The sequence below is a fragment of the Colius striatus genome, chromosome 24 (genome assembly GCF_028858725.1).
Source record: "Colius striatus isolate bColStr4 chromosome 24, bColStr4.1.hap1, whole genome shotgun sequence".
Lineage (NCBI taxonomy): Eukaryota > Metazoa > Chordata > Aves > Coliiformes > Coliidae > Colius > Colius striatus.
Genome location: NC_084782.1, coordinates 2143587 through 2171481, shown reverse-complemented (window position 1 = coordinate 2171481; position 27895 = coordinate 2143587). Strand labels below are relative to the sequence as shown.

The 27895-nt window shown below is 63.0% G+C and overlaps 3 protein-coding genes across 7 annotated transcripts in view; 1 reads left to right on the top strand and 2 right to left on the bottom strand.

Annotated features, from left to right (window-relative positions):
• The window catches only part of AHDC1 (AT-hook DNA binding motif containing 1), a 51174-nt gene extending 48690 nt beyond the window's left edge, over positions 1–2484 (bottom strand). Inside the window, exons 1-2 of one of the 3 annotated variants that reach the window (XM_062014738.1) lie at positions 2365–2484; positions 1775–1895 (exon numbers count right to left, since the gene is read on the bottom strand). Coding sequence is in view for 1 of the 3 variants with exons in the window: in XM_062014737.1 (XP_061870721.1) it covers positions 1775–1910 (136 nt within the window). In the remaining 2 variants the exon portion in view is untranslated. Of the gene's footprint in view, positions 1–1774; positions 1970–2196; positions 2217–2364 lie in introns of those variants that run through there. The other 2 variants (XM_062014739.1, XM_062014737.1) reach the window with 2 other exon arrangements.
• Positions 2485–7093: 4609 nt separating this feature from the next.
• FGR (FGR proto-oncogene, Src family tyrosine kinase) lies at positions 7094–17890 on the bottom strand. Of its 3 annotated transcripts, none has more exons than XM_062014355.1 (13): positions 17695–17890; positions 13379–13448; positions 12953–13205; positions 12742–12844; positions 12366–12464; positions 12137–12240; positions 11907–12056; positions 11290–11454; positions 10134–10313; positions 9419–9495; positions 9184–9337; positions 8491–8622; positions 7094–8351 (listed from the first exon to the last, which is right to left on the bottom strand). In XM_062014355.1, exons 3-13 carry the CDS (start codon positions 13191–13193, stop codon positions 8143–8145), a joined length of 1614 nt encoding a protein of 537 aa, XP_061870339.1. In that variant the 5' UTR covers positions 13194–13205; positions 13379–13448; positions 17695–17890; the 3' UTR covers positions 7094–8142. The 3 variants fall into 3 exon arrangements, with proteins under 3 accessions (XP_061870339.1, XP_061870341.1, XP_061870340.1); XM_062014357.1 differs by lacking the exon at positions 11290–11454 and adding an exon at positions 10748–10903; XM_062014356.1 differs by having other exon boundaries at positions 13388–13448.
• Positions 17891–20174: 2284 nt separating this feature from the next.
• Positions 20175–27195, top strand: LOC104555363 (digestive cysteine proteinase 1). The gene is made up of 11 exons (XM_062014483.1): positions 20175–20254; positions 21314–21373; positions 21614–21706; positions 21817–21989; positions 23104–23347; positions 23426–23621; positions 24558–24751; positions 25186–25277; positions 25364–25525; positions 26095–26284; positions 26388–27195. Exons 1-11 carry the CDS (start codon positions 20203–20205, stop codon positions 26573–26575), a joined length of 1644 nt encoding a protein of 547 aa, XP_061870467.1. The 5' UTR covers positions 20175–20202; the 3' UTR covers positions 26576–27195.
• The last annotated feature ends 700 nt before the right edge of the window (positions 27196–27895 follow it).

Below are 27895 nucleotides of genomic sequence, written 5' to 3'. Positions count from 1 at the left end.
ACCCCGTCCCTGCCACGGTGCCAACCCTTCACTTCTCTCCCCCTCCCCCTTCCTCTTCCCTCCTCGCCACCAGCACCACAACCTCAGCCATCTCCAGCTCCTCCTGCCCACTCGGTTCCCGCCGGGCGCGCGGCGGCTCCGGCCAGACGGAGGGAGCCCGGCTGAGGCTGATGGGGTTGGGGGGAAGGTGGAGGATGAAGGGAGGGAGGAAGAGGAGGGGGGGATCAGGCCCATCAGCAGCCCGGGCGAAAGCCACCTCCCGCCTGACTGCATCGGAGCGCGGCAAAGCCCCGGGGGACTCGCACCGGGGATGGAGTTTGGCCTATTCAGGTTACAGAGACATGGCAGAGCGGAATTTGGCGCCGCGCCATCCCTTCTCCAGCCCCCCCCCCGCCCCTCCGCCCTCCTCTTCTCCCCCTCCCCACCACCACCAGCACCACCAGCACTAACCCTCCCCTGCAAATTCCTCAGCCCAGCAGGAGAAGGCAGTGTAAGGGGACACCTGGGGGGGTGGTGAGGAAGAAGGAAGCAGGGAGGGGGGGGTGGTGGTGGCGTGGAAAGCCTGGGGGTGGAGGGGGCAGGTTTGGACCACGGAACGAGCCCCCAGCGCCCGGCGGTGCTTGGGCGGAAAGCGAGCGGGCAGGATCCGCGCCCGTCGCCCCGGGGCTTCGCTTCTGCTCTCTGTCACGCCAGGATAAATCTGGAGCGACTCCACCGCGCACCGGGGCTGGCGGCGGCGGCACACAATGAGCTCAGCCCGTGGCTGTGCCACGCTCGCTCTGCTAGCCCACGGGCCGGAGGGTTTGGATGTACGAAGCCACCGGGAAGCGGTCGGGGCCGTGTCCTTTCCCGGTACGAAAACAAGCGGGGAACCAGGTGCCTCCCACCTGCCCCGGCCTTGGGGACACCGAACACGTTCCCGGGGGTGACGCCGCGGGGTGACTTCAAGCCCTTGCCAAAGCCACCGGTCCCTCGTGATTCCCGTCGCGGTGCGAGCACCGAGGGGCCGCGACGGGTGGCAGAGGGGAGGGAGGTGGGGGGGGGGATTTAAATCAGCTGATCGATAAAAACAAATCAGAGGGGGGCTGACAGGCAACCGAAGTGACAACCGCGCGCCGAGCCCTGCGCACCACGGAACTTCGCCGGCGGGGATGGGGTGAGACCACCCCTCCCCTCCCCAACACCTACACCCCCCACAACACCCCTCACACCCCCCGGGGCTGCCTCCCGCGGGCCAGCCCGCCGCTCCCCGGGGCTAAGGCTGCCCGGGAAACGGGGGTTGGGATGCTCTGCCCTAGAAGGCGAGGTAGGGGGATGCTCTGCCCCGGGGGGGCCCTCTCGCCCCCCCGGGAAGCCCCGGTTGCCAGGCTGGGCTCCGGCGCGGCCTGCCTTCTAGCGGAGGGAACCGGCTCTGACAGCTGTCACTCAGCTGAGGGGGGGTGGGATAAAAGGCGGCGGGGGGGGGAGAAGAAGAACCGACCAGGGGGGGAAGGCGGCCAAACTCGCGTGGAGATCGCAGTCCCCCTCCCCCCGCCCCGTCGGGGGCTCGCCCCGGGCCCCTCCCCGCCCCAAGTGCCATTAAACTCCTGCAATTTGGCACCAACTCGCCGCGCAACTTCAGCGGAGGGGACGGCGGGGCGGGGGGGGTAACACGCCGCCTCCTCCTCCTCCCCCCCCCCAGCTCTGCCCGAAGGGGATGTCCCGTGTGTGTCCTCCCCCCACCACCCACCCCCCTCCCATCCCCACACAAAGGCAGGGGGTCCCCAGTACTCACCCGCCGGCTCCTGCGCTCCGAGCCCCTCGGAGCCCGCCCGCCCGGGGAGGCTCCTGCCGTCCGGCGGGGCTGCCTCCTGACCGGCCGCGGGAGTCCCGGAGCCCTCGGCACCGCTCGCCACCTTCAACGAGAGCATTTCCAGCGCCTCCTGCTCACATTCTCCCCAGGCAACTCCGCTCCTGCCAGCCCGCCCCCTCCTCCGTCCCCTTGCTCTTTCCTCTCTCCGCTTTCCTCCTTCCCTCTCCCCCCCTCCACCCCTCGGTATTTTTTTCCGGGCTTTTCTCTCCCCTCTACCGCTTAGCTTTTTTTCTCTCTCTCTCTCTCTCTCTCTTATTTTTTTCCTCCTCTGTTTTTTCTCTCCCCCCCCCTTCGCCTCTCACACACACAAAAGGCAGCGGAGCGGGAGGCGGAGGGGAACCGACCTCCCCTCTGCGCCTCCGCCGCTCGCCGCCTGCGGAAAGCAAAGAAAGACACAGCGCAGCAGAGCCCTGGCTTGCCGCTGCCTCCCCCCTTCCTCCTCCTCCTCCTCCTCCTCCTCCCTCCTCCTCCTCCTCCTCCTCCTCCTCCTCCACCTCCTCCCTCTCTCTTGCCTTCTGCCGCTCCCGGCTTTGTGGGGGCTGGGATAAAAGGGGGGGAGCGGAGCCGGCGGCGAGGCGCGCCCTGCCCCTCTCTCCTCTCCTCTCCGTGCTCGGCGGGGACCGCGGCTCCGTTTCGCTCCGCTGTCAGCGGCACGGCCAGCATCCGGCACCCCGGGGAGCCGTGCAGCACCGCCGGGGCATGCCGGGCCTTGTAGTCCTTCCCTTTCCCCCCCCGTTCCGCTCCTCACCCCCCTCCTTTTTCTCTCTCTTTTTTTTTGCCTCCTCTTTTTTTTTCCCCTCCTTCCTTTCCTCCTCCCCCCCCGTCTCTCTTTCTCCTCCCCGCTGCTGCCAAGCGCGCAGGGAGGGGCGCAGAGGTGCGCCTTCATTTTGGGGAGGGGGATACTTTAAGGAGGGGGGGGGGCATCCCGGGGGGGGGTGCCAAACCACCGAAGGTGGTTTGGCACCCCCCCCCGGGTGCCCCCCCCGGGGGTCTCAATGGGATGCGTGGGGCATTGCTGCCCTCTCCTGGGTTGCACCCGCACTGCGCCCCCCCACACCCCCGGTCCAGGATTAGGGAGGGGGATCCACACAGCCTGGATGTGGTTTTTTCACAGCTTTTAATGATTTTTTTAAAGCACTGTCTGGGGCCTGGAAACTTCCCTGCTCTTTGGTAACACCTTCTTTGGCGCTGCACCCCCTCGCAACTAGATCTCAGGGGGATGCTAGGAGGGCATGTGATGACCAAGGCTCTTTGGGATGGTGGTGGCAGAATGGGAAGTTGCTCCCCCCAGCTCCCTGAGCACCCTGTAACCTCCCTCCCTCCCTATGACTCCATTGAGCATCTCCCCAAGCATCTTCCCTCCAAGTCTCAGCCAATGTTAATGTTCCTGGTGCTGAGTAGATACAATATAATTAAAGTAGATAATACCAGTGATGTTTGTTATGACATTGTGTTTTTGTGAGTGATGAGTGAAGGGTTAACTCCAGGGAATTGGGAATATTGCTTGGCTGCTAATAACACGTGAGTCATCGATGAAATAACACATGGGTGCAGGGAGAGACACGGCACCTGGCTGCACAGCAGCCCTCAGCCTCCTTGGGAGAGGTTGGGCTTGGATGCCTCTCCCTGAATCAACAGGCAGCAAGGATGAGATCTGTGCTCAGGATCTGTGCCGAGTACCCCCATTCACTGGACTGGGATGAACTGGGGTCAAGCTGGGAGTTGTCATCCGGCGTGGACATACAACACCTAAAAAGAGCTTCATTCACCCCCAGAGGGATCAATGGGCCTGGCTGGATCCTGCACAGCCCAGATAAGGACAGGGACAGCTCTATGTCACTCCTGGAAGCGGTGCTGAGAGGAGGCCTGAGCTGCAGCCCGGTCAGCAGAGGAATCTGCACACGCAGACAGGATCGCTGCAATTGCTGGCGGCTGAGTGAGCAACTTTGCAGGCTTCCTCGTCCCCTCACCCTGAATGTCAGCTTTGAATTTTCTTGCTATTTTTAGGGATGGTTCAAAAAAGAGAGAAAAAATCCCAACCAACCCCACACTGAGGAGGATCCTCCCTCCATCCCTCCCTCTTTCCTTTCTCACCTCACGCCGGGCTTTGCAGCCGGTGAGCGTTGCAGGGCTGTTGTGTGCTGCTGTATGGGGCAGCAGGACAGAGGGCTGAGGCAGCTGGTCTTGCCCAGGCAGGAGGGGAAGGAGGTAGTGCAGAAAAACATTCCCTTGCAAGCAGAACGGGTTAGAATGTAAAAGATTTATTAATTTAATCCAAAGCATTAAAAGGTCGTGTATTAATCAAAGAGATGCTTAAAACTGTCAAAGTCCTTTGTCAGGTTTGAAGTGCATCTCTATAGTTATCATAAAATATATATCTCAGTCTGGCACAGAGCCCTGGGCAGGGCAGTGAGTGGGGACAAGGAACAAAGCAAGGTCCCTGCATAGGGGCACCCCAGCCCTGCCAGGCTCCCACAGGTGCCCAGCACCCCCACGCTGAGCTGGGCACCTTGTGAGTGTCCCCACTTCCCCCCAGGCCTGGGTTTGTCCCTGCTCAGGTCAGGTTTGTGCCCTCGTGTTTGCCCCCAGCTCAGTTGCACGGGGTGGTTTGGGTTTGGGGTGGAGATGAGGAGAGGGTTTGGGAGGGAGGGGATGAGGGGAAGACCCCCACCTCGTTCAGAGAGCCACGGGTGGCTCAGAGCTGGGGCAGGGGGCACTGGAGTGGGGGCGCCGCGCTCATGCCACCCGTGTCACAACTCCGCGGGGGCTCAGCCCCGCCGCTCCCTCGGTTTCTCACCTGGGTAGGTGGGTGGCGGAGGCGGGTCCCCAGGGCCACCTGGGTCACTCTGTCCCTTCTCGCAGCCAAATGCTGTGTCAGCAGCGGTGGCGTGGGCTTACGCTACCATCTAGTGGCTGCTTTACCGAGACGGGGCCACCGCTGGCCACGGCTCTGAGCCCGCATCCCCGCGCCCTGCGGGTGCCTGTCCCGGGAGCCCAACAACCCTCCAACCCCCTTCCCCAAACCCCGGAGGGTGAAAGCCCCGCTCGCCATCGCCCTTGCCAGGATGAGGTGACCCGCCTGGGTTTGTGCCCTGAAAGCTCGGGTTGGCTCGGCTGGAGTGGTGGTGGCAACTGGCACCCCAAAAGCCACCAGCATCCCGGGGTGGGAGCAGGGGGTTTGGAGGTGCAGCGGGGTGCTTGGGAGAGGTTTGAGGTGCACAGGTACAGGGGGATGAGTGGGACAGTGAAAGGCGTCTGATGCCCTGCTGGGAAGCAGGAGATGCCTTTGTGGAGAGTGTGGTTCAGAGACTCCGACTGGGTTTGTGGGGATCCTGCAGAGAACTGGGGCCGGTCAGATGAGTGAGTGCAGCAGAAGTGCTCCATCCACCCCTGAATTCCAGCCCTGTGCTGCTCTGGAGCAGCAGCAAAACCATCCCAGATTTCTCCCCAACGCAGCCGTTTGTGAGCAGCCTCGTGTCCCGGGCACAGGAAGGTTCCTGCTGTGCCTCCTCCCGCTCTGTGCATGTATGTGCTGGGACCCGCCTGTCCCCAACCCCTCCCCTCCTTTGCCCAGGAAACCTCTGTTCCCAAATCCTGCTTGCTGGCACAGACGCTGTTGTGGCTGGTGCTCAGCTCTTCACACACACCAGTGGCTTTTTTTCCACAGAACAAGGTGTCCCCTGCCAGTGACCACCGCTGAGCTCTGCGTGCCTGCACAGAAACCCCTCCGTGCCTCAGTTTCCCCTTTGGGGACAAAGTCCCTGCAGGCCTGGACCAGCAGTCCTGAGCCTGGTCAAGCCTAAGCCCACATTCTTGGCCACCCTCCACTGTTGTCTGGCCATTGCTGCCGCGGGGATGCAGCTCCAATCTCTGACCCAGGAGCTCTTTCAGTGCCTGGGGAGCTTGGGCTGAAGGGGCTGGGGCTCCTCCGTGCTCACGGGAGAGACACAGCACCCGGGTGAGGAGGAGACCCCCCCGGGGAGGGCGGTGGGTCCCCCGTGCCGGGGTTTGCAGCACCAGCCCGTCTGTACCAGCCTCACAGCTGCGCCCACCGCACGCTTGGCACCGGCTGGGCACAGAGTTCCAGACCGACCCCCTCCCTTCACGGCCACGTCCCCCTCTCCCACATCCCTCTGCCATCCCTCTGCCACGCTCGGGATGGCAGGAGTGGGCAGAGCAGCAGCGGGGCCGCGGGGGCTGCGCACGGTGGGGATTGGGGCAGGAGGAAGGGGGGGTCCTGGGGAGCATCGCGGGTGGGGGCTGGGGGGTGGGACCTGCCGCCGCAGCTTCATGCTGGATTTGGCCCTCGGCTGCGGGCAGGATGAGGGCAGGGGATGCTGAGCCGCTTTCGGCTCCTCTCCAGAAGATGCTGCAGCCGGGGCTCGTCTGCGGCGCTGCCTGCGACACTGCAGGGACCGGCCAGGCGGGAGGGGAAGGGGCCAGAGCCCCCCCAGGGCCGGGTGCTGAGCTTCTCCCCCCCCAGCACCCGCAGCCCGCTTCCCTTCGAGCCCCTAAGCCAAGCTCTGCAGTAACAACGAGCCTTGCAGCACCTCTGGGGGGGTTGCCAGCCCCTCTCCACACCTCCCCATCGCTCCTGCCTGGAGGCACCGGGGCCGGATCCTGCCTGGGGCTGGGGGGGCTGTGCGGAGCGTGGCCCCGGGAACGGGGTGTGGGGGGGTGCCCGTGGCCCCCAGCAGCCCTCGCTGCCTCCTTCCCTCCTGCAGCTCAGCATTAACATGCAATCGATGTGGCTTCTCCTGCCCAGACCACGGTCACTCCAGGGCAAAACCCTTTAACCCCTTCACTCCCTGCCCTGGGGAGAAGGGCAGATGGATGGTGCTGGGTCCCTTCAGCCCCTTCATGCAGATCCCCTCAGTCTTAGGCCCCACTCTCTGTCCCCCAAACCCAACCCCATTTCCCAGGGTTTTATTGGTGAGGGGAGCTGGTGCTGCAGCCCCACGAGGCCTGAGGGGGGGGGAGCAGGGGAAGAGGCTTCTCTGCTCTGCCCCTGGAAATACCCCCCACACCCCACAGCTCTGTGCCCTGGGGCTGGAGGGGGTGAGGATACATCCCTCAGGCCTGGCTTGGCTCATCCTGGGTGCCCCCACCCCAAATCTTGCAATCCAGGGTTGTTGACCTCAGCTCTAGTCACCCCCCACCCCTCTCTGCCCAGTGCCTGTCCCTAGCCAGGACAACCTTTCTCCCTGAGTGGGGGGCAGAAGGATCCAGGCTCCCCCCCACTTGTTAGAAAGGTTTTATTTCTATTTACAGACTGGATTTAAAAATAAAACAACAAATCCCTTCCCTTCCCTCACCCCCCAGGATGGGCACTGCCCAACCCCAGCCCTGCCCCATAGCTGCAGGGGGGTCCTGGCCATGGGGAACAGGGATGAGGCCAAGCCTGAGCCTACAGGCAGCCCCCTCACCCCAGGAAAGGGGGTGCCCCAGGGGTTGAGGGTTGCCCAGTGCCATCACATTCACATTGTGCCCCAAGTCCTACCCCCTCAGTTAATGTTTCCTTCAGAGGTTTGAGCCAAGCTGCAGCTGGGGGATCCCCCACAAAGCATCGTGGGGTGACCCCATTCCGTACCCCCTCCTGCCCCACACAGGGCTGTAGGAAACAGCCCCCAGGCAAGAGCTGAGCCCTTCAGCCTGGGCACTCCCAGGACCCCTTGTCTCCTCCCACTCCAGTACAGAGGTTTTATGGCTTTCAGGATTTCAATCTACTATAAAGAGAGGAGATAAAAATGGGGGGTGAGGGGCAAGGGGATCACCCCTCCCATACAGGGAGCCCTGGGGAGAGGTGGCCACTGGGGTAGGGGACATAAAATCTTATAAATTAAAGATGCTATAAAAGGGGAGAGGGGTTGAGGTGGTCTTCCCCAGGTTTGGGGGGCTGAACCCCCCAAGTGCACAGAGTTAGGGAGAGGAGATTGGGGTGGTATGAGGAGCCTCCCCACTCCAAGGCCTCTGCTGCTGTGGGGTGTCTGGAGTGGGGGGGAAGGGGGTACCTCATCCTCCTTTCCCCCAGCCAAAGCACTTCTCAGATTCAAAGCTGGGTGTGAAGGCAATGAGAGAGAGACTGGAGGGGTGAAGAGGGGCTTGGGAGACACAACTTTGCCCCCCTCTGAGTCCAAAATCCTTGTGCAAAACCCCCTGTCCTCCCCAGAGAGGCATTTTTGGGGGGAAACCACCAAAGAAAGCAAGACACTCCCCCTGTAAAAAGGGGGAGATTCACCCCAAAGCCACGGCAGAGCCCAGCTGGGGGGTGCTGGGGGAGGGAGAGGAGGTCACTGGTTGTCCCCTGGTTGGTACTGGGGCTCGGTGGCTGTGAAATAGTCCTCGAGGAAGGACTGGAGGTACTCAAAGGTGGGTCTCTCCTCGGGCTCCCGCTTCCAGCACTGCACCATCACCTCATGCAGGGAGGGGGGACAGTTGCCTGGGCACGGCATGCGGTAGCCACGCTCCACCTGCTCCAGCACCTCCCGATTATTCATCCCTGTGAGACAAGGACACTCCCTCACACACACATATTCAGTGACCAGCACCCCCACAGCATGAGCCAGGGGGGAAACTGAGACATGGGGCAAGCCTCAGCCCATCATAGGGGTGCTCACTGCTCCGGGGGGGGGCCATACCTGGGTAGGGCACCCGGCCCTTGGTCACCAGCTCAGTCAGGAGGATGCCAAAGGACCAGACATCTGATTTGATGGTGAACTTGCCAAACAGAGCAGCCTCTGGGGCTGTCCACTTGATGGGGAACTTGGCGCCTGCAAAGGGATGCAGGTGAGTCACAGCCAGGGCACCTCAGGGTACCCCACACCTGAGGCACCCAGCACTGAGGTATGCATCCCCTGGAACACCCAAGGTACCCATCTAGGGTACCCATCACCCAGGACACCATGTCCCTGGGGTACTCATCCCCTGAGATGCCCATCACCTGTGACACTCATCACCCAGGACACTCATCATCCAGGATACCCATCATATGGGATGCCCATCAACTGGAATACCCATCACCTAGGACACCCATTACTTGGGACACCCATTACCTGGGCTACTTATCACCCAAGATACCCATCACCTGGGGTCCCCCTCAGTCACCCAGGCTATCCATCATTTGGGATCAGGCAAGATACCAATTCCCTGGGGTACCCACCCCCTGGGACATCCATCACTTGGGGTACCCTTCATCCCTTGGGTATCCATCTCCTGGGATTCCCACCCCACAGGACACCCATCCTTGGGACCTCCAGCAGTGGGGGCACCCCCAGGGTGGGCTGCAGCTATGCTGGTGGTGCCCAGAGCCGTGGTGGCCCTGCAGGGCTCACCCTGGCGTGCTGTGTACTCGTTGTCCTCGATGAGGCGGGCGAGGCCGAAGTCAGCGATCTTACACACCAGGTTGTCTCCCACCAGGATGTTGGCGGCGCGCAGGTCACGGTGGATGTAGTTCATGCGCTCGATGTAGGCCATGCCCGCTGCGATCTAGGGGGCAGAGGCAGTGAGGACCCCCTGGATGTAACCCTGTGGGGATCTCCCCCCAATGCTGTGCCAACCCCCCTGTACCTGGGCAGCCATGTCCACCAGCTGGGGCAGCTTCAGGTACCGGCCGTCCCCGTCCTTTAGGAAATCCAGCAAGCTGCCTGCAGCAGAGGGTGTGCCAGAGCCCCGACAATCAGACAATCACAGAATCATTTAGGCTGAAATAGCCCTTGAAGCTGCTGCAGTCCCAGCCCTGCCCTCACCCTGCCCAGCCCAGCACTAACCCCTGGCCCTCAGCACCTCAGCTCCAGGGCTTTGGGATCCCTCCAGGGCTGGGCACTCCCACAGCTCCCTGGGCAGCCTGGCACAGGGGCTGACACCCCTCTCAGGGAAACAGTTCTGCCTCAGCTCCAATCTCAACCTCCCCTGGGGTATCTTGAGTCTCTTTCCTCTTGTTCTGTCACTTGGGAGCAGAGCCTGACCCCCAGCTCCCTGCAGCCTCCTGTCAGGGAGTGTCAGAGAGTGTTCCTCTCTGCCCTCAGCCTCTTCCTCTCCAGGCTCAACACCCCCATTCCCTCAGCCCCTCCCCAGCACCCTTGTGCTCCAGCCCCTTCCCCACCTTCGTTAACCCATCTATGCCCACCCAAGTGTATCCCCATCCCCTGCAAGCCCCCAGCTCTGCAACCAACTCCCTGCCCACCCCAGCCATGCCCAGCCAGGGTGAGACTTTGCAGAAGAGTTATAGGAAGGAAAAGCTGCAGAGGGGGTGCCCCTTGGGCAGTGTGTGTGTCCTCCTCACCCTGACTCATGAACTCAGTGACGATGTAGATGGGCTCCTCCGACACCACGGCATAGAGCTGCACCAGCTTGTCGTGCCGCAGCCGCTTCATGATCTGAGCCTCCTCCAGGAAGGCCTCTGGGGACATGGTGCCCGGCTTCAGCGTCTTCACTGCCACCTTTGTGGTGCCATTCCACGTGCCTGTGCCAGGGACACAGCATCAGTGCCAGCCCAGGGCACAGCCAGCCCTGACAGGGCCGGGAGAGCAGGGGCTGTGTGCGTGGATGGATGGATGGATGGATGGATGGATGGGTGGGTGAGTGGGTGGATGGATGGATGAAGGAGCCAGGAAATTGGGGCAGGGCAAGGAAGGGGCATGACACCACCATACCCCACTCAAGACAAGGAGATCCCCTCACCCTATGGCACAGGGACATGGCATCCACCAGCTCACCTCCTAAACACCAACCTCACCCCACTCCCCATCCCTCTGCAGGGGAGCTGGTCCCAGGGTGCCAACCCCCCCGCCCAGAGCACTGGGTACCGCTTGGCATCCCGTGATGCTGCCTGCCAGGGCAGGCCTGGGGCTGCTGCTGCCCCCCACGTTGACCCCAGGCCAGCTGTGCCAGCCTTACCCATCCACACGTCTCCGAAACATCCCATGCCGAGTTTGCTGTCGAGGTGGATGGATTCCCGCGCTATCTCCCAGGCATCCTTAGCTAAGCCCAGGGGCTGGGGCCTCAGTGCAGGGCACACGCGGGTCAGCAGGTGGCACAACCCGTCGTTGTACTCTGCGGGGAGGGGGTGAGGGGGGCGGGGAAGGGGAGGAGGAGGAGGGGATGCGATGGGATGAATGCAGCATGCACACCTAGCGGAAGGAGCACGGGGCGGTGGAGGAAGAGGATGATGAAGAGGGGATCCCCCCCGGCCTGGTTTTGTCTTGTGTTTGTGGTCCTGTCTGACCAGAAGGAGGGGAGGGGGCTGTTGGGATGCCATGAGGCATCCTGGGGTATACCACTGTGACCCCAAAGCACGGGGATATTTCCCCACGATGGCAAATTGGTGTGGCTCAGCCTGTGCCAGCAGGCAGGAGCTTTGGGGGGAGAAGGTGTGCCAGGCCTGGGGGTGCCCCCACCATCCCCTCCTCGCTCGCCCCGGCTTTCCCGCTGGGCCCTACCCATCCACACTTCCCCGAACTGCCCGTTGCCCAACTTCTTGAGGAGCTGCAGGGACTCGCGAGGGATCTCCCACACGTCTTTGGTTTTGACCGAGAGGTCGGCCAGCCTGGGGGTTCCCTTGGGGCAGGGCACTGCCAGGCGGCAGCACAGCCCGGCTGCCCGCTCTGTGCTCCGCCACGGGGAGGTGGGGGGTGGGTGTCAGCCTGGGCACCGACCCACTGGCACCACCTGGGCCCCCCCTGGGGTCCAGGCACCCCCCCAACATATAAATGGGGTGCACACATTTATCAACACAAGGAAACAGGGGTGCACCCCCCTCCACCTCCCTCCCCAGAGATGACCCCGCACCCCTTTGGGACCCCTTGTTGTCCCCCCAGCTGTACCCAGGGGCTGGTGCCCACCCAGACCCAGGGGCTATTTACCTTCTCTGGAGAGGCTGAGTGCTCCCTGCACCGAGGACATGGAAGAGGGTCCCTCTAATGCCACCACCAGCACAGCCCCCTCCTCCTCCAGTTAAACCCAGTTATCCCAGATGTCTGCCTCATCAAATGGTCTCCTGGGCTTTCCCTCCCCTTCCCTATCACCCCCCCCTTCAGTGCCCCCCATCCCACCCTACCTATATAGTGCTGGACCAGCTGCTGGATGGTGTCAAACTGGGCACGGGTGGTGATGTAGTAACCCCCATTGTCCAGCTTCCGAATCTTATAGTGCTTCACGTGGTCCCCCTTGGCCTCGTCCCAGTCCCGGATGGAGAGGGAATAGGCACCTGTGTGGGTGGGTGGGCAGAGGTGAGGGTGGGCTGGGGAGGGCCGTGGGGTGCAGCCCCCCGTGTCCCTGTGCCTGTACCTTTGGTGGTCTCGCTCTCCCGGATGAGGAAGGTGCCCCTGCAGTTGCCGTGGCACAGGAGCTGCCGCTCCGCGTCCTTGCGCCCGATCTTCCCGAAGTACCACCTGCCACAGCACCAGCCTCAGGGGTGAGGGGCACCCACAGAACCCTGTGCCATGGCACTTCCAGGGCTCAGGCCAAAGCAGATGGGGCTGGGGGCTGCCTCCACCCCCAACCCCCCCACACTCACTCTTCTGCCTGGATTGAGTCCACAGGAGCCACGTAGTTGCTGGGGATGTAGCCTGTGGTACCTGAGCTCAGTGACCTGGCCTCCCACCAGTCACCCTCCCTGGGCAGAGAGGAATAGAGAGTGAGAAGGAGGAACAGACACACAGACCTGGCTGCCCTGTGCCCCCTCTCCCTGCACACAGCACCCCCAGACCCTGCTCTCCTCTGCCACGGAGGACACCCATCCCTGCTGAGACTGCCCAGCTCATGACACACATGGCCCCGGCTCTCTTGCAATGGAGCCAAGGCAGAGCTTGTGTCCTCTGGCTCAGAGGCAGCTCCCCATGGTGGCATTGGGGTGCTGGGGGTAGCGGGGGGGGGCTGGGGGAGGGGCTCACGTGTTGTTGATGATGTGGAATTTCTCCCCTTTCTGGAAGGTCAGGTCATCCTCTGTCCTGGCCTCGTAGTCATAGAGGGCGATGAAGAGCGTCACCCCCCCTCCTGCAGCACACAGAGGGGTCTGTGGTGAGACCCCGGTCCCCTCCCCACCCTGGCACTGCAGGGCCACAAGCTGGACCCCCTCATTCCCCACCCCCCATCCCCACTGACCTGTGATGCCCCCGCTCCGCATCTGCAGCGTGTTGGAGGCGAAGCCCCCCGACCCTGCAAAGGACGGGGCCGAGGAGCCCCCCGGGCCGGGGAAGTTGTTGAAGTCGGGGATGCGGGTGAAGACGGTGCCCGGCTGCGTGGGGTCGGGGTCGTACTGCGAGGCGGGGGGCGGGGCGGGACCCGCCTCTCCCCCCGCCTGCCCTTTGCCGGCTCCTTTCTCTTTGCAGTGCACACAGCCCATCCCGGGCACGGCCTGCGGGACACAGGCACCGTCAGCCCCGCGACCCCCGCCCCGGCACGAGCGGGCTCTGGGTGCCCCCCCGGCAGCGGGACCCGACGGGCAGGGCCAGCGGCTGCCGGCGGGGCTGCGCTGCCCGGGAGACCCCGCGGACCCCGGCACCCATGGGTGCTCCCGGCCGTGCTGACCCCACTCACTGCGACGGCTCCGCGGGTCACTTCAGCTGCTCCATGTCACCTCGGGGAGGAGAAGAGGTACCTGTGGGCACCGGGGAGGGCATCAGGAGGAGGGCAAGATCTGCAGCACTCATCCATGGGCTGCAACACCCCTGCATGGGCTGCAGCATCCTTGCATGGGCTGCAACACCCCTGCATGGGCTGCAACACCTCTCCATGGGCTGCAACATCCCTGCATGGGCTGCAACACCCCTGCATAGGTTGCAGCACCTCTCCATGGGCTGCAGCACCCCTGCATAGGTTGCAGCACCTCTCCATGGGCTGCAACACCCCTGCATGGGCTGCAGCATCCTTGCATGGGCTGCAACACCCCTCAATGGGCTGCAACACCTCTCCATGGGCTGCAACATCCCTGCATGGGCTGCAACACCCCTGCATGGGCTGCAGCAGCTCTCCATGGGCTGCAACACCCCTGCATGGGCTGCAGCAGCTCTCCATGGGCTGCAACACCCCTCAATGGGCTGCAACATCTCTCAATGAGCTGCAGCACCTCTTCATGGGCTGCAGCACCCCTGCATGGGCTGCAACATCTCTCAATGGGCTGCAACACCTCTTCATGGGCTGCAGCACCCCTGCATAGGTTGCAGCACCTCTCCATGGGCTGCAACACCCCTGCATGGGCCAAACCACCACTGAACGAGCTGCAACAGCCCTGCACAGGCTGAAACCACATCCTTGAGTGGGTTTTTCTCCCATTGTGCCCTTGACTAACCCAGTCACCTGTCTCCAAGGGCAGACATGTCCTGTGCTGCCCTGAGGCTGCAGAGAGCCAGGGAAAGGAGCCCTGGGAGCATCCCTGTCCCTGTCCCCAGAACTGGTGGCTGGGGGCAGGAAGGGCATTGCTGTGGTCAGGGCCTCGCTCTTCTGGACAGGGCTGCGCTCAGCAGCAAAGATGTCGTGGCAGAGGAGGGGGAAATGGGACTGTGGCTGCAAGGAGACATGTCTGTTCCCAGCCATCACTTCCCCTGGGTGCTGGGCACCAGTCTGCCCAGTCTGGGGAGAGCTTTCCAGCGAGGGCTCTGCAGAGCTTGCCTGTGAGCAGAGCGAAGGTGCCACAAGGCTGGGCTGAGCCCGGCAGCCACATCCCGTCCCTCACACAGGAAAGCAGGAGGAGACGAGGTTTGGGGGCGGATGAGAAGTTTCAAGGCGGGTTTCCCCCATCAAGGCCGTTAATTCACTTTCCTCTCTCTGGGCAGAGGGTGGAAAGGACCCAGCTCTCCCCCTTCCACCTTTGCTTTCGACACCAGCAGTGTGGCAAGTGCAGCTGTTGCCAAATCCCAGAGGGCTTGGCTGGTTGGGGGGTTATTTTTGCTGATAGTAAGTGGCTATTTCAGCTGACACCCCCCCAGCTCTCACAACCCCCATCCCCTCTGGATGGGAATCACCCACCCCAGTGCCAGCTGTGCTGCATTTCTGTGCTCTGGGGATGGGGCTGGTGAGAGGCAACAACAAGCCCGGCAGCACCGTGGGGTTCAGCGACAGCTCGTGCCATGCCCAGACACCCCCCAGCAGCCTTGCACCCACACTTCCCTTTCTCTGGGCACCCACAAACCCCCTGAGCCGGTCCCTGCCACCTCCCAGACAGACAGGGTGGCACAAAACCTGTCCCTTCACGTCGTCCTCGGGGAGGGGACGCAGCCACCGCCGTGTCCCACGGCTGCGCGTTGGCGTCGGGCCCCGGCTGTCCCAAAAAGGAGCTGCCTGGAGCCTGGGAGCAGATGGCAACTGAGCCCTTCCCACCGTGGCTCGGCCAGTGCCGGTGCCAGCCGAGCTGCCAGCTCCCACCCCACGCTGAGACCCGGCCAACTCATCACCAGCGCCGCTGCCCCCACCGCGCCGGGCATGGCTGGGCACGCTGCAGCCACAGGCCCTGGCCATCTGCTCCCCACTGCCCCCGGGATGTGGGGCAGCTCAGCCCCATCCCAGCTCCCAGCTGGAGGGTGATGTCACATCAGTGGCACCCCACATGTCACCCCCCCAGTGCTGGGACACGCTGTGGGGATCATCCCCCACCCCCTGCCACCGTTCCCACCTGGGGAATAATGGGGATGGAGGGATCAAGGATGCAGCTCCATGGAGAGATGGGGGCTGCAGGAAGAAGTGTCCTGCACCCAGTGCCATGGGGACAAGCCATTTGGCAGGCTGAGAGGGGGTCATAGGGGAGTGGGTGAGCAGAGGGGCAGCTGCTGGAGGAACCTACACAATGGGAGGAGGAAGCAGCAGGAGCACAGCGTGGGGGAGGAGAGGGAGGAAGAGGATGGTGCTGTGGTCACCAAAGGGAACCTCAGGGCTGGCAGGATCCCAGGCCTTGGGGTCAGTGGCAGTGGGGGGTCGGATGGGGACCACTGTGGGGCTGAGCAGTGGCTGGAGCCCCATGGGTACCCTGCGTCCCCACCATGCCTTGTCCCCCCAGCCTGTCCCTTGTGTGTGGCCCTCACCCTGCTGGCTCTCAACCCCTGCTGCAGCCCCCCAGGGAAAGAGGAACTGAGACTGCACAGCTCAGCCCACAGCCTGGCCAGGTTCCACCATCACCCCACAGCTCTGGACCTCCCTGGGTGCAGAGGGAAACTGAGGCACAAAGCAGTTGCAGCACAGGGGGGGAAAGTGCTTTGTTTCAGGTGGCTCAGTAGGGGTAATGACACCGAGCCATGTCCCCATCCTGTGCCCAGGACCCCCACAGACCTGCGCCAAGGACAAGAGGTCACATCCTGCTCCTCAGCCCAGCGCAGTGGCAGAGGGTGGCATATCCCTGCTCCCTTCCTGCAACCTAGAGCTGGGGCCTGGGGATAAAGCCCTGCTCCTGCTCCAGTTCTCCCAGTTCCTCCAGTGCCTGGTGAGGTCCCTCCAGCTCCCAGCAGCCCCTAGCCCTGGTGGGAGCAGGACAGGGGCTGTGAGGAGGGACCCACAGCCCAAACATTTGGCTTCATCCCCCTGCGGGACTTGAGGACACAGCAAAGGCATCAGGATGGGCTGTGATGCTCTGCTGGGAACACACATATGGGGTGATGGGCACCAGGGCATCCCCTAAATGTGGGTTTCCTGGCGGGGGTCCCACCTTAGTTGGGGCATGGAGGATGCTGGAAGCTGCCTGTGCCCATTGGCAATGTGGGGGTGACATGGTGCTGTGCCTGGGCACTCTGCAGAGCCAATGCCCACAGGGACACCCCTGCCCCTGCCTGCCTGTGAGCAGGACAGGGTTCAAAAGGGGGCTGCTCACTCCCAAATCCAGCTGTGTGCTGGCTGGGCACAGCCAAACTCTCCTAAAAGTGATTTGTCTCCCCAAAACCACCCACCAGCGCCTGGGCCCATGGCAGGGGGTGTCTCTTTGGTCCCTGCCCGGGGAGAAGATGCTGGGGGCAGAGGGAGGGGAGGGGGAGCCCCCCCCGGCCTCCCAGCCCATCGCTGGCTGGGAAAGCAGGATTTCCGCTGGAAGAGGAGCAATTCCCGGATCCGAGGGGCTGCAGGGGCGGAGGGAGGGAGCCGGCCAGGGCTCCAAATACAATGTCCCGGGAGGAGCGGGGCGGGGAGGGAATTGTGCAGGGCAGGAAGCGGCCAGTTCCTGTCTCTCCTTGGGACACACCAAGGAGCGGGGACGAGGCAGAGCTGCAGGGAGCTGGGGGGAACACCCGCTCCGGCTAACGGCCTGAGCCCCCCCCGTTGCCCCCAGCCCCGGCTGCGGAGAGCTCAGAGCCTCCGGCATCCCCCCCTCCCAGGTCAGCACTGGCAGGGCTGGCACGCCGTGGGCACCTGCGGGGCCGGGGGGGAGCAGATGCCCCCTGACCACATCCTGCGCTGCCGGGAGCTGCCCCCTCCCCAGCGCCCGGCCCGGGGAGGCGAAGGCACCGCTCGCCCCCGCAGCCTCTCCGCCGCTTAGTGCCGGGAGGATGAGCTGGAGCTGGCGGCTGCCCCTGGCCCTCCCCACGCCACGGCCACGGGCGTGATGGACCCCTCCTCCCCCCTCCCCAGCTGCTCTGCAGCCCCCCAGGACTGGGAGGATGGAGGTTTCCTTGCCCACCTCGCAGGCTCACCGCAGAGGCTGGCGATGCCACAGAGGAGTGGAGAGGGCAGAGCCAAGGGGCAGCCCCCCTGCAGCAACCCCCCCCGGCAGGCCCCGTACCCCAGAGCCACCCCACGCATGGAATGGGCAGCTCTCAGCATCCCCGCAGCACTCAGCAAGGGGTCTGAGAGCCCACCCCCTCTTATCCATTGCGTGAGGACAGAGCTCCCCACCACCCCGCACCTCACGCAGCCCCGGGCATCCCTCCTACCGTCCGCCCTCCTGCTCCGGCTCGCATGGACCCCTCTGGCACGCTGCTCCCGGCGCGGGGTGCCACCGCAGCCCCCCAACCCGCCCGTTGCCGGGGGTCGGGGTGCGGAGGAGGGCTGGCAGAGCCGCGGGGAGAGCGGGAGCAGCCGCGCGTGTGTTTCCCCTGTCTCTTCGGCGGCTCTCGCAGCCGAGCAAGAGCTTCCCCTCCCCTCGCCCCCCCTTCCCCCCCGCGCTCCCAGCGATGGTTCATTGTACCGCTCAGCCCAGCCGGGCCGGCCGCACGCTCCCCCTCCGGCATCGCTCGCCCAGGGGCCACTGCTTGCCCGCGGAGGTGGCATCGGGGCTGACAGGCGGGCATCGAGGGGTCCTGGCCCCCCAGAAGCACAAGGGGACACTGACGAGGCTCCCCGGGCTCTGCCTGCCGGGATTTACGCGTGGGGGGAGGGTGCGTGGGGATACCCGGCTGTGTGAGCCCCATCCCGAGCCCAGCATCGCCCCCCTGCCCCCCTCCCCAAACCAGCGTCCCAGGCAGGGGACAGCACGGGGACAGCATGTCGCAAACAAGAGGGTTGTGACCCTGGAGAGGCAGGAATAAGGGGACTGTGTGATGGCAGCCTGGCACGGGGCTCTGCTGGGACAAGGGCTCTCAGGGCATGGCAGTGGTGTTGGGGGAGGAGAGCAGCCCCCATCCCCTTCCTCTATGGATGGCAAGTACTCGGGACCACGTTCAGGAGGGGCTCCCACATATCTCCCCAGGATGGGGTGCAGCTGCTGTGGCCATCAATAGCCCACCACATCCCAGACCTGTTCTTAGACCTTGTCCAGAGAAAGTTGCTGGTGGGACAAACGCAAAAGTTGGCATCAGACACATCAACCCACAAACTTTGGTGGGCTCTGGGAGAGGGGCTGAGTCCCTCAGCACCCTGCTTGGGCTCCCAGTCCAGGGTGATGGGGCACCCACCTTGCAGAGAGCACCTGAAGCTTTTGGCACCCTGACCACCAGATCAAGGGGAGCTTGGTGGAGGTCCCTTGGCTGAGTGACTCCCATGCTGATGGGTGGTGTGGGGCAGATGTTTCTCCAAGGAAAAACCTCCTGGGCTGGAAATACTCTCCTCAACTCCCCCTGGGCCCGATCCTGCATGACCCCCAGCCCCCCTCCCACAGCAGCAGATGATGACAGTGAGGGGCTGGTGATATTTCTATCACCAGGGCTCACAAGGAAGGGAGGGTTTACAGGGTGGGCAGGGGGCTGTGGGATGCCCCCTGACTCAAGCCATCTGCATCTCACATCCCCACACAGCCAGGCTGGATTGCATAGTGGTGGATGGGCATCTTTCCCCATGTCTACAGAGCCTTCCTCCTCCTACTCCTCCTCTTCCTCCTCCTCCTCCTCCCCGCCCCGTGGTTAGCCCTCACACACTGACCTCTTTCCTGTCTGCCGGTGAGTTTGGCCGCAGTGTTTCCTGTTCTCATGGGGGGAGCCAGGGCTGGCAGAGGTCCTGAGTCCCCCCATGCAGGATGGGGGCCATGCCCTCGGGCTCATGCCACACTTGCCTTGTCATCCACCTGGGATCACAGCTCCCTTTTAATCCTGGCTTTAGGGGCTCTCTGGGATTTGCTGGGGAGGTGGGGAGAAGGGATGGGCAGGGTTCAGACCTTGCTGGGGCCCTCTTGGCAAAGCTTCCCCCCCATGGGTATGTCCTATGCCAGGCTGTGACCCCCAGGGATGGGGGAGCCCATGGCAGCCCCTCTCCCCACAGGTGTTTCCTCCACCAGTGCTCCTGTTTGTCACCAAAGGTCCAGCTGCCAGCCCATGCCTCAGTTTCCCTCTTTGCACTCAGAGGCTGAGCACTGAGTGAGGGGTGACACACATCATTTCCAGTCCCCCCCAAACCCCAGGAGGGTTCAGCCCATCCTCTCAGGGCTGCCTGTGAGGTGCTCACAGTTCCCTGTGCCCCTTGCTTGGCTCAGCCTTCCTCTAGGCTGCACAGCAAAAGCATCCCACTGCTCCCAGTCTCAGAGCCTGGCTTGTTAACGCTGAGCTGCTCACAGCCTTGACCCTCCGCTATGGGCACTGCCTCCTGCCCATCACCCCGGCATCTGGGCTGCCTGGCAAAGAGCTCTTCAGCCCCAGGGGAGCTCTCCCCTTGCACTCCCTGCCTAAGGAAGGGTTCAGAGCCCTGACAGCTTTGGCGGTGGGGGGTCGGTGTTCCCCACGGATACATCCCATGTGCATCCCCTCAGCACGCTGCTCGGGGGCTCGTCCCGCACCTCCCGTCCCGCTCAGCTCCGGACTCCCCCGCGGGGCCGCTGCCGAGACACGTTCTCCCCGCCGAGCATCCCGAGCTGCCCGGCCCCCCCACACCCCGCCGGGCACCACATGATGCCGGTTCCTTCCCTCCTTCGGGGAGGGCCCTTCGCTTCTGCATTGGCTCCCACGGGTTTCGCCACCGCCGGCTGCGGCTTAAAGGTGAGGAAAGCGGGTGCGGGGCGAGGCGGGGCGGTGAGGATGGATGTTCTCCGCTGGCTCACGGCCTCTGTGCTCTGCACCGCCGTCCGAGGTGAGTCTGGCACCCCGTGGCACCTGGGGGCAACCAGGCTTTGCCCACACCGCCGGGGCAGACGGGCAGGGGATGGGGAAGTGGTTTCTTCCTTTTTGGGTGCTCAAATTTGCAGTTCCCCCAAGAGAGGGTTGGAGTGAGGTGGTAAAGAGGCGGGGTCAGGGGTGTTCCTTGGGGGTTTGGTGGGGTTGAGGGGGTGAAAATAAGGCTAAATCGAGCCAGATGGGCTTTAACCCACACACAAGCTCCAGCTGCTTCCTGGGCTTGCTGCCTGCAAAGAGCACGTGGGGAAACCAGGCAGGAAGGAGCAGGAGGGACCAGCCCTGGTTTTGAGTGTGTTGTGAAGCTGAGCAGCAGCGTGGAGCTGCTGGATCCATCACTGTCCTCCAGCCCTGGGCACTGTCCAGACCCGGGGTGCCATGGGACAGGCTGGAGTGTGGGCAGCAGAGGCTGCTGGTCTGTGCCTGCCCCGGCTTTTGGGTGCACAAGCACAGCCAGGTCTGGTCCCAGCTGCTTGGGGCTGGGCTGGGCACAAGATGGGCACTGTCAGGTTGCTCCCAAGGAGGAGGAAGATGCTGACAGAGGAGAAAGGCCCGTTCCCAGCGGCGGGTGTGTTGGCGTGGGGTTGCACAAGCTGGGAGCCTGGAGGGAGGTTGGGGAGGTCACTGGGAGATGCCAGGCAGGACCAGCCAGCTCCCTGGCACCCCTTAACTGTGCCCTGATTGGTGAGTGACAGCTTGGCTGCATCCCCCCCTTGGAAAGTCATGGCCACCAGCCCTTGGGGTGTTATTGTCCCGTGAGGACATCACCCAGCAGCCAGGCAGCAGGTCGTGGTGTGGTGCCAACGCTGGATCTGGCCCTGGGAGGGTGTCAGTGTATCAGTGGCCTTTTCACATGTCACTAGTGGGCTCTTGGAGCTGCTTTTGGACACCCCTCCCTGCCCCATGCAGGAGGGGCTGCAGGGAGGGGGAGCACTGGCTGGGGCAGCCTCTTGCCCTGAGTGCTGAGCTGGGGGAGGGACACAGCCTCCCACTCACCCCTGTCTCTCTCTGCCTTCAGCACAGGACTATGGGCTCTCCCGCTCACCCCCCCGCTTTGGCTCCATCTACCACACCCGAGGTAAGGGACCCTGCAGCCCCCTTTGCTGGGGGGGAGCAGAGGATGCTCAGCACTGGGGAGGACCAGGTTGCCCCAGTGCCAAACTGGGGCAGCTTCCCGCAGCTGGGTGCCTCTCTGTGACCTGTGGGCACAGCAGCTCGGTCAGCTGTGGGTCTGCACCTTCTGGGGGGAGCTTGGAGAGGGATGTTGGGGTGCTGAGGCCTCAGAATTGACTTGTGTCCTGCACTGGGGGCCTTGCAGGTGTCATTAACCTGCCCTACGCCGAGATTGAGGAGCCCTTTGAAGCCTGGTACAACCTGACAGGGAACAAAAGCCGGATCCAGTATTATGGGGGTAAGTTGGTGGGCACCAGCTGTGCCCATCCCACACCAGCCCCATCCCTGTGCAAAGGGAGGCTGTGGGTAGGACCCCCATGCCTCAGTTTCCCCTTCCCACTGGCACAGGGCAGGTGATCACCTACCAGCTGGCAGCAGTGAAGCCATATGGGATGCGGTACAAGATCACACCAGAGACCACCGAGAAGGAGGTGAACACCAGGAAATGCTTCCAGCTGCCAGGCTCCAAGGAGGACGTGGTCAAGGCTCAGAGCGTCTTCCCCAACCTCGAGGGCTTCAAGGTGAGACACTCTGGAAGCTGGAACTGAGCCACTGCCCTGAGCATCTTCAGGCTCTGGGGAGGGGTGTTGGGCAGCTGGAGATGCTCCTCCCCATCCCAGGGGCTCAGGGTGCTGGCACAGGCAGGGACATGTCCCTACACCCCGGGGCACAGGGAGGGTCATTTCCCCACCTGGCTCGGGGCCGGAGTCCCGGCTCCTTTCCCAGCCTGGCAGCCGTGTTGGGACGTGCCGCAGCCCACACGAGCAGCAGCGTGTGGGGATGGTCTGGGCAAGTCCCTGCACGGCAGCTGCGCTCCCACGGGGCTGGGGCTCAGCTCCAGGGCTGGCACCCAGCTGGACGCTGCCTGTGGGGAGAGAGCTTGGAAACACACAGGGAAATCCTTCTGGAGGTGGGGTGCAGTTGGGTTTCCTCCTCCATGGGTGCACATAGAGCACTGTGGGGTGTCCCTCAGGCACTGCTGAGGTGGACTGGGGAGGGGGGGGGGGTCTGTCTTGTGTTGCACCCTGGATTCTTGCCCCACTTTCTGCCCCACACATGGCTAGGGGCTAAAGGCTGTGGGACCTGGGGCTGCTCAGCCTGGAGAAGAGAAGGCTGAGAGGAGTTCTTATTAACACTTATAAGGACCTAAAGGGTGGGTGGCAGGAGGATGGGGCCAGGCTTTGTTGTGTGGTGGCCAGTGCCAGGACAAGGGGTAACAGGCATAGACTGGAACACAACAAGTGTGTGGAACAGGAGGAGCAAGTCCTTTGATGCTGAGGTGAGGGAGCCCTGGCCCAGGCTGCCCAGGGAGGGTGTGGAGGCTCCTTCTCAGGAGGTTTCCAACCCCAGCTGGACACGTTCCTGTGCCCCCTGAGCGAGGTGAACCTGCTGTAGCAGGGGCTTGGGCTGGAGCAGCTCTGCAGGGCCCTTCCAGCCCCCCCACTCTGGGATTCTCTGACAGTGGCCCTGTGGCCCCTGGGTCTGACCCAAGAGCCTGGTGTGGGCTCATACAAGCTGCTGAACGTGCACAGGGCACAATGGGCTTCTGCAAGGGAGCTGTATGGGGAGAAAGGTGCATGGGAGGGGGGGTGTTCTCCACCCAGAGCCCCCCTCCCTGACACCATGTCCCCCCAGTTCGTGCGGGAGGAGTACTACCAGGGCCGGTACTGTGCCGTCTGGCAGAATGTCACCCACTGGGCACAGAAGAAGAACGTTTACACCCTCTGGGTGACCAACTCCAGCTGTGGGGTGGCCCCTGTACACTACGAGATGCGAGGCTACAACAGCCTCCTGGGCTCCCACTACGACAAGTACGAGATCACCTACACTGACTTCGACAACAGCTTCCCCCCCTCCATCTTCGACCTCCCCGTCAATGGTGAGCTGGGTTGGGGCTCCCCTCCCAGAGTCCTGCCTGTGGGGTTTGGGCTGATGGCATCTCCTCTTTGCTCCCCAGAGACAAAGAAGTGTGGGGGGCTGCCGGGGAGTGAGGTGGAGCACAGGGTGCTGGTGAACCCCATGGAGGACCTGGTGGGACGGCACCAGCCCTGGGCCCATGAGGTCTTCCACCATTACCAACGGCGGATGGGGAGGCGATACGGCTCCTTGCGGGAGCTGGAGCACAGGCAGAGCATCTTTGTGCACAACATGAGGTACAGGCTGGTGCTGGGGGAGGAGAAGCAAAACCTGTCCCCATGGGTGGGTGTCAGGAGGTTGGGACATCTCTTTTTTTAGATGGTATCTAGCAACAGGACAAGGGGTGATGGGATGAAGCTGGAACACAAATAGTTCCATTTAAACATAAGAGAAACCTGTTTCACTGGGAGGTGAGGGAGCCCTGGCCCAGGCTGCCCAGGGAGGGTGTGGAGGCTCCTTCCTCGGAGGTCTTCAAGACCCATCTGGACACGTTCTGTGTGACCTGATCTAGGTGGACCTAATTCTGCAGGGGGTTGGACTGGATGAGCTCTAAAGGTCCCTTCCAACCCCCACCATGCTGTGATTCTGTGATTCTATGGGGTGCTCCCCATCCCCAGGAGGAGCAGTTTGGGAAGAGCTCCAGCAGTGAGGAGCATGAGCATTGCAAGGACATCTTCATCCATAACAGTGTGGTCCCCCTGCTCCTCTCTCACAGCATAAAATCACAGAATCATTTTGGTTGTTAAAGCCCTTGAAGCTGCTGCAGTCCCAGCCCTCCCCTCACCCTGCCCAGCCCACCACTAACCCCTGGCCCTCAGCACCTCAGCTCCACAGCTTTGGGATCCCTCCAGGGCTGGGCACTCCCCCAGCTCCCTGGGCAGCCTGGCACAGGGGCTGACACCCCTCTCAGGGAAACAGTTCTGCCTCAGCTCCAACCTCAACCTCCCCTGGGGAAACTTGAGCCCCTTTCCTCTTGTCCTGTCACTTGGGAGCAGAGCCTGACCCCCATCTCCCTGCAGCCTCCTGTCAGGGAGTGTCAGAGAGTGCTGCTGTGTCCACTCAGCCTCTTCTCCAGGCTCAACACTCCCATTCCCTCAGTGCCTCCCCAGCACCCTTGTGCTCCAGCCCCTTCCCCAGCTCTGTGCCAGCCTCCCCAGCCCTGTGCCCCGCAGGTTTGTGCACTCCAGGAACCGTGCTGCCCTCTCCTACACGCTGGCTCTGAACCCTCTGGCCGACCGCACAGCCCAGGAACTGGCAGCCCTGCGGGGCCGGCGCCGGAGCGCGGCTCCCAACCACGGGCAGCCCTTCCCCAGCCAGCTCTACAGCGGCCTCATCCTGCCCGAGAGCCTCGACTGGCGCATGTATGGTGAGCGTGGGGTCCTGGGTGGGCCAGTGCAAAGTGTGACCCAGCTGCCCCCTCAGTGTCACCCGTGGGGTTTCCCCTGGGGGCTGTGTCTCTCTGTGGCCGTGTCTCACTCCCCCACTGCCTGGCAGCCGGGAGATTGAAGCGGGGCTCATCTGGCCCTCATTCAGTCTAGTGCCCCAGGACAGATGTGACATCTGAAGCCACATCTGGCTTCCCCCATGTCCTCATCAGACACCCCCAGAGCTTGCCCCACAGCACAAGAGCAGGAGTTCCACAGGTTTACTGGGGCATCCTTCCCCTCTCTCCCCCTCCCCAGTTAGCACCAAGCCTCTGGGATCACAGTGAGTCCTTGACTCCTGCCTCAGTTTCCCTTCCACTTGCCCCCACCCTCGGGTGCCCTCGCAGCCTCTCACCCCCCATGCTGCTGTCCCCAGGTGCTGTGACCCCCGTGAAGGACCAGGCTGTGTGCGGGTCCTGCTGGAGCTTTGCCACCACAGGTGCCATGGAGGGTGCCCTCTTCCTCAAGGTGTGAGCAGGGCTGTGCCCCACAGGGATGGCTGAGGTGCCAGGAGGGTGCCTGGCTCCATCCCTGCAGCGTGTCCCCTCCTGCAGACTGGTGTGCTGACCCCCCTGTCCCAGCAAGTCCTCATCGACTGCTCCTGGGGCTTTGGGAACTACGCCTGTGACGGGGGTGAGGAGTGGAGAGCCTATGAGTGGATCAAGAAACACGGTGGCATCGCCAGCACTGAGTCCTACGGGCCCTACAAGGGGCAGGTGAAGGGCTCCCTGGTCTCAGGATGTAACTCTGGAGCTTTAGAGCCATGCTGGGGGTGATCAGATGGGGCAGGGGATGCTAATGGGTCCTGGAGATGGGGATGCCACCTTGGAAGGCTCCAACTTCCCTGAGGCTCAGAGCCCATACAGGGCTCAGCCAAGCAGTTTCATCACTGTATGCCTCAGTTTCTCCTCTTGCAAAACAGAGAACAAAGCTCCTCCACCCATGGGTGGTGCCAGGGGTCCCTCCATGCCCTGGGGATGGAGCAGAGCTGCCCAGTGACAGGGACGTGGCTGCAACATTCAGTCAACAGCCCCCTCAGGGCCTGGGGCACCACGTCAGCTCCCTGTGCTGTGTGCAGGCAGCACTGTGTCCCTGCAGCAACCAGAAACCATCCCCAGCACGGTGAGGACAGAGGGCTCCGAGCCAGGATGCTGCCACAGCCTGAGTCCCAGACCACTCCCTGCATCAGAGCAGAGCTGCACGGGGGCAGCCAGGGTGGGCTGAGTCGCAGGGAAGGGATCTGGGGTCTCCTGGTGACAGTGTGTCCCCTCCCTGGGTGCTGCAGAACGGCTTGTGCCACTACAACCAGTCTGAGATGCTGGCCAAGATCACAGGCTACGTCAATGTCACCTCAGGCAACATCACAGCCCTCAAAGCTGCCATCTACAAGCACGGCCCCGTGGCTGTCAGCATCGATGCCTCCCACAAGTCCTTCTCCTTCTACTCCAATGGCATCTACTATGAGCCCAAGTGTGGTGAGTGGGTAGCACACAGGGTATGGGGGCACCTGTGTGCCCAGGGAGTGGGGATGCTCTCAGGACAGGGACAAAACCACCTCTGTGTTGTTGTTCCCTGCAGATAACGAGCCTGGGACGCTGGACCATGCTGTGCTGGCCGTGGGCTACGGGGTCCTGCAGGGAGAGACATACTGGCTCATCAAGAACTCCTGGTCCACATACTGGGGCAATGATGGCTACATCCTCATGGCCATGAAGGACAACAACTGTGGTGTGGCCACTGAAGCCACCTACCCCACGCTGGCCTGAGTCTCCAGGCTCTGCAGGGAGAGCCCTCGGGGGTGCTCAGTGTGCTCCTCCCTGGGTTAATCCCAGAGTAGGGGGGGCTGGAAGGGCCCTGCAGAGTTCATCCAGCCCCAGCCCCTGCTACAGCAGGTTCCCCTGGCTCAGGGGGCACAGGAACATGTCCAGCTGGGGTTGGAAACCTCCTGAGAAGGAGCCTCCACACGCTCCCTGGGCAGCCTGGGCCAGAGCTCCCTCACCTCAGCACCAAAGGACTCTCTACTCCAGTGCTAGGGGAACTTTTTGTGTTCCAGCCTGTGCCTGTTCCCCCTTCTCCTGTCACTGGCCACCACACAACAAAGTGTCACCTCATCCTCCTGACACCCACCCTTTAGGTGCTGATCAGTGTTGCTGAGGTGCCCCTGAGCTCAGGCTTCTCTTCCCCAGGCTGAACAGCCCCAGGGCTGCAGCCTTTCCTCCTCACACTGATGTTCCATCCCCTCAGCATCTTGGGAGCCTTGGATAAGCCCCTGCATGAGCCACCATGCAGCAGGACATTGGGGACAGGGTGAGACAGGGCCGTGGGGTGCTGGACAAGGGGCAGAATGGGGACCCAGCTGGGGGATGGTCCCAATAAAGCCCCTGGAATGACCCCAGTTTGCTTCTCCAGGAGAGATTCACTCGCTGCCCCCTCCAGCTCTGCCCCCTTGGCAGATCCCAGTGCCCACAGTGGGTGACACATCTGTCCCTTGCACAGGTCCTTGTCCTCATCCTTGTTTTGTTTGTCCTGTGGAACCCCAGGGAAGGGCACAGCCAACCACTTCTTGCATCCAGGGCCAGGGGAGCGGCTTTTTCCAGCCCTGATTCTCGAGGTGGAGCACAAACAACCTCAGGGATTTCTGCTGAGACAAGAAATTCCTGGCACGGGGCGTCGGGGAGGGGCTGGGGGGAGGCATCCACCCTCTGCCCCACTGCCCTGGTCCTGTTGTGGCTGCGGGTGGGGGTGGCACCAGCCCTGTTTGCCAACACCACGAGCCAAAATCCCCTCCCCCTGCTCCGAGGGGCTGCTCCCTCCAGGGAGAGGCACTTGACACAGGGGCCATGGCTTAGGTGTGTGTTCTGAGGCTGGGTTTGAGCTCTCAGGGAAGAGCAGCAGGGTGAGGGCACAAGGATCCTGCACATGGAGTGGGAAGGTCCCTCTGCTGTGAGCCTGGTGGTCTCCCATATCTGCTGGGGTGGGTGCACCTCAGGCAGGGTGCAGCTCTGCACCCATCTGCTGCCACAGCAGACCCGGGGAAGGTGCTGCAGTGTGGGGTGCATCACCCCAGTCCTGCACACTGGATGCAT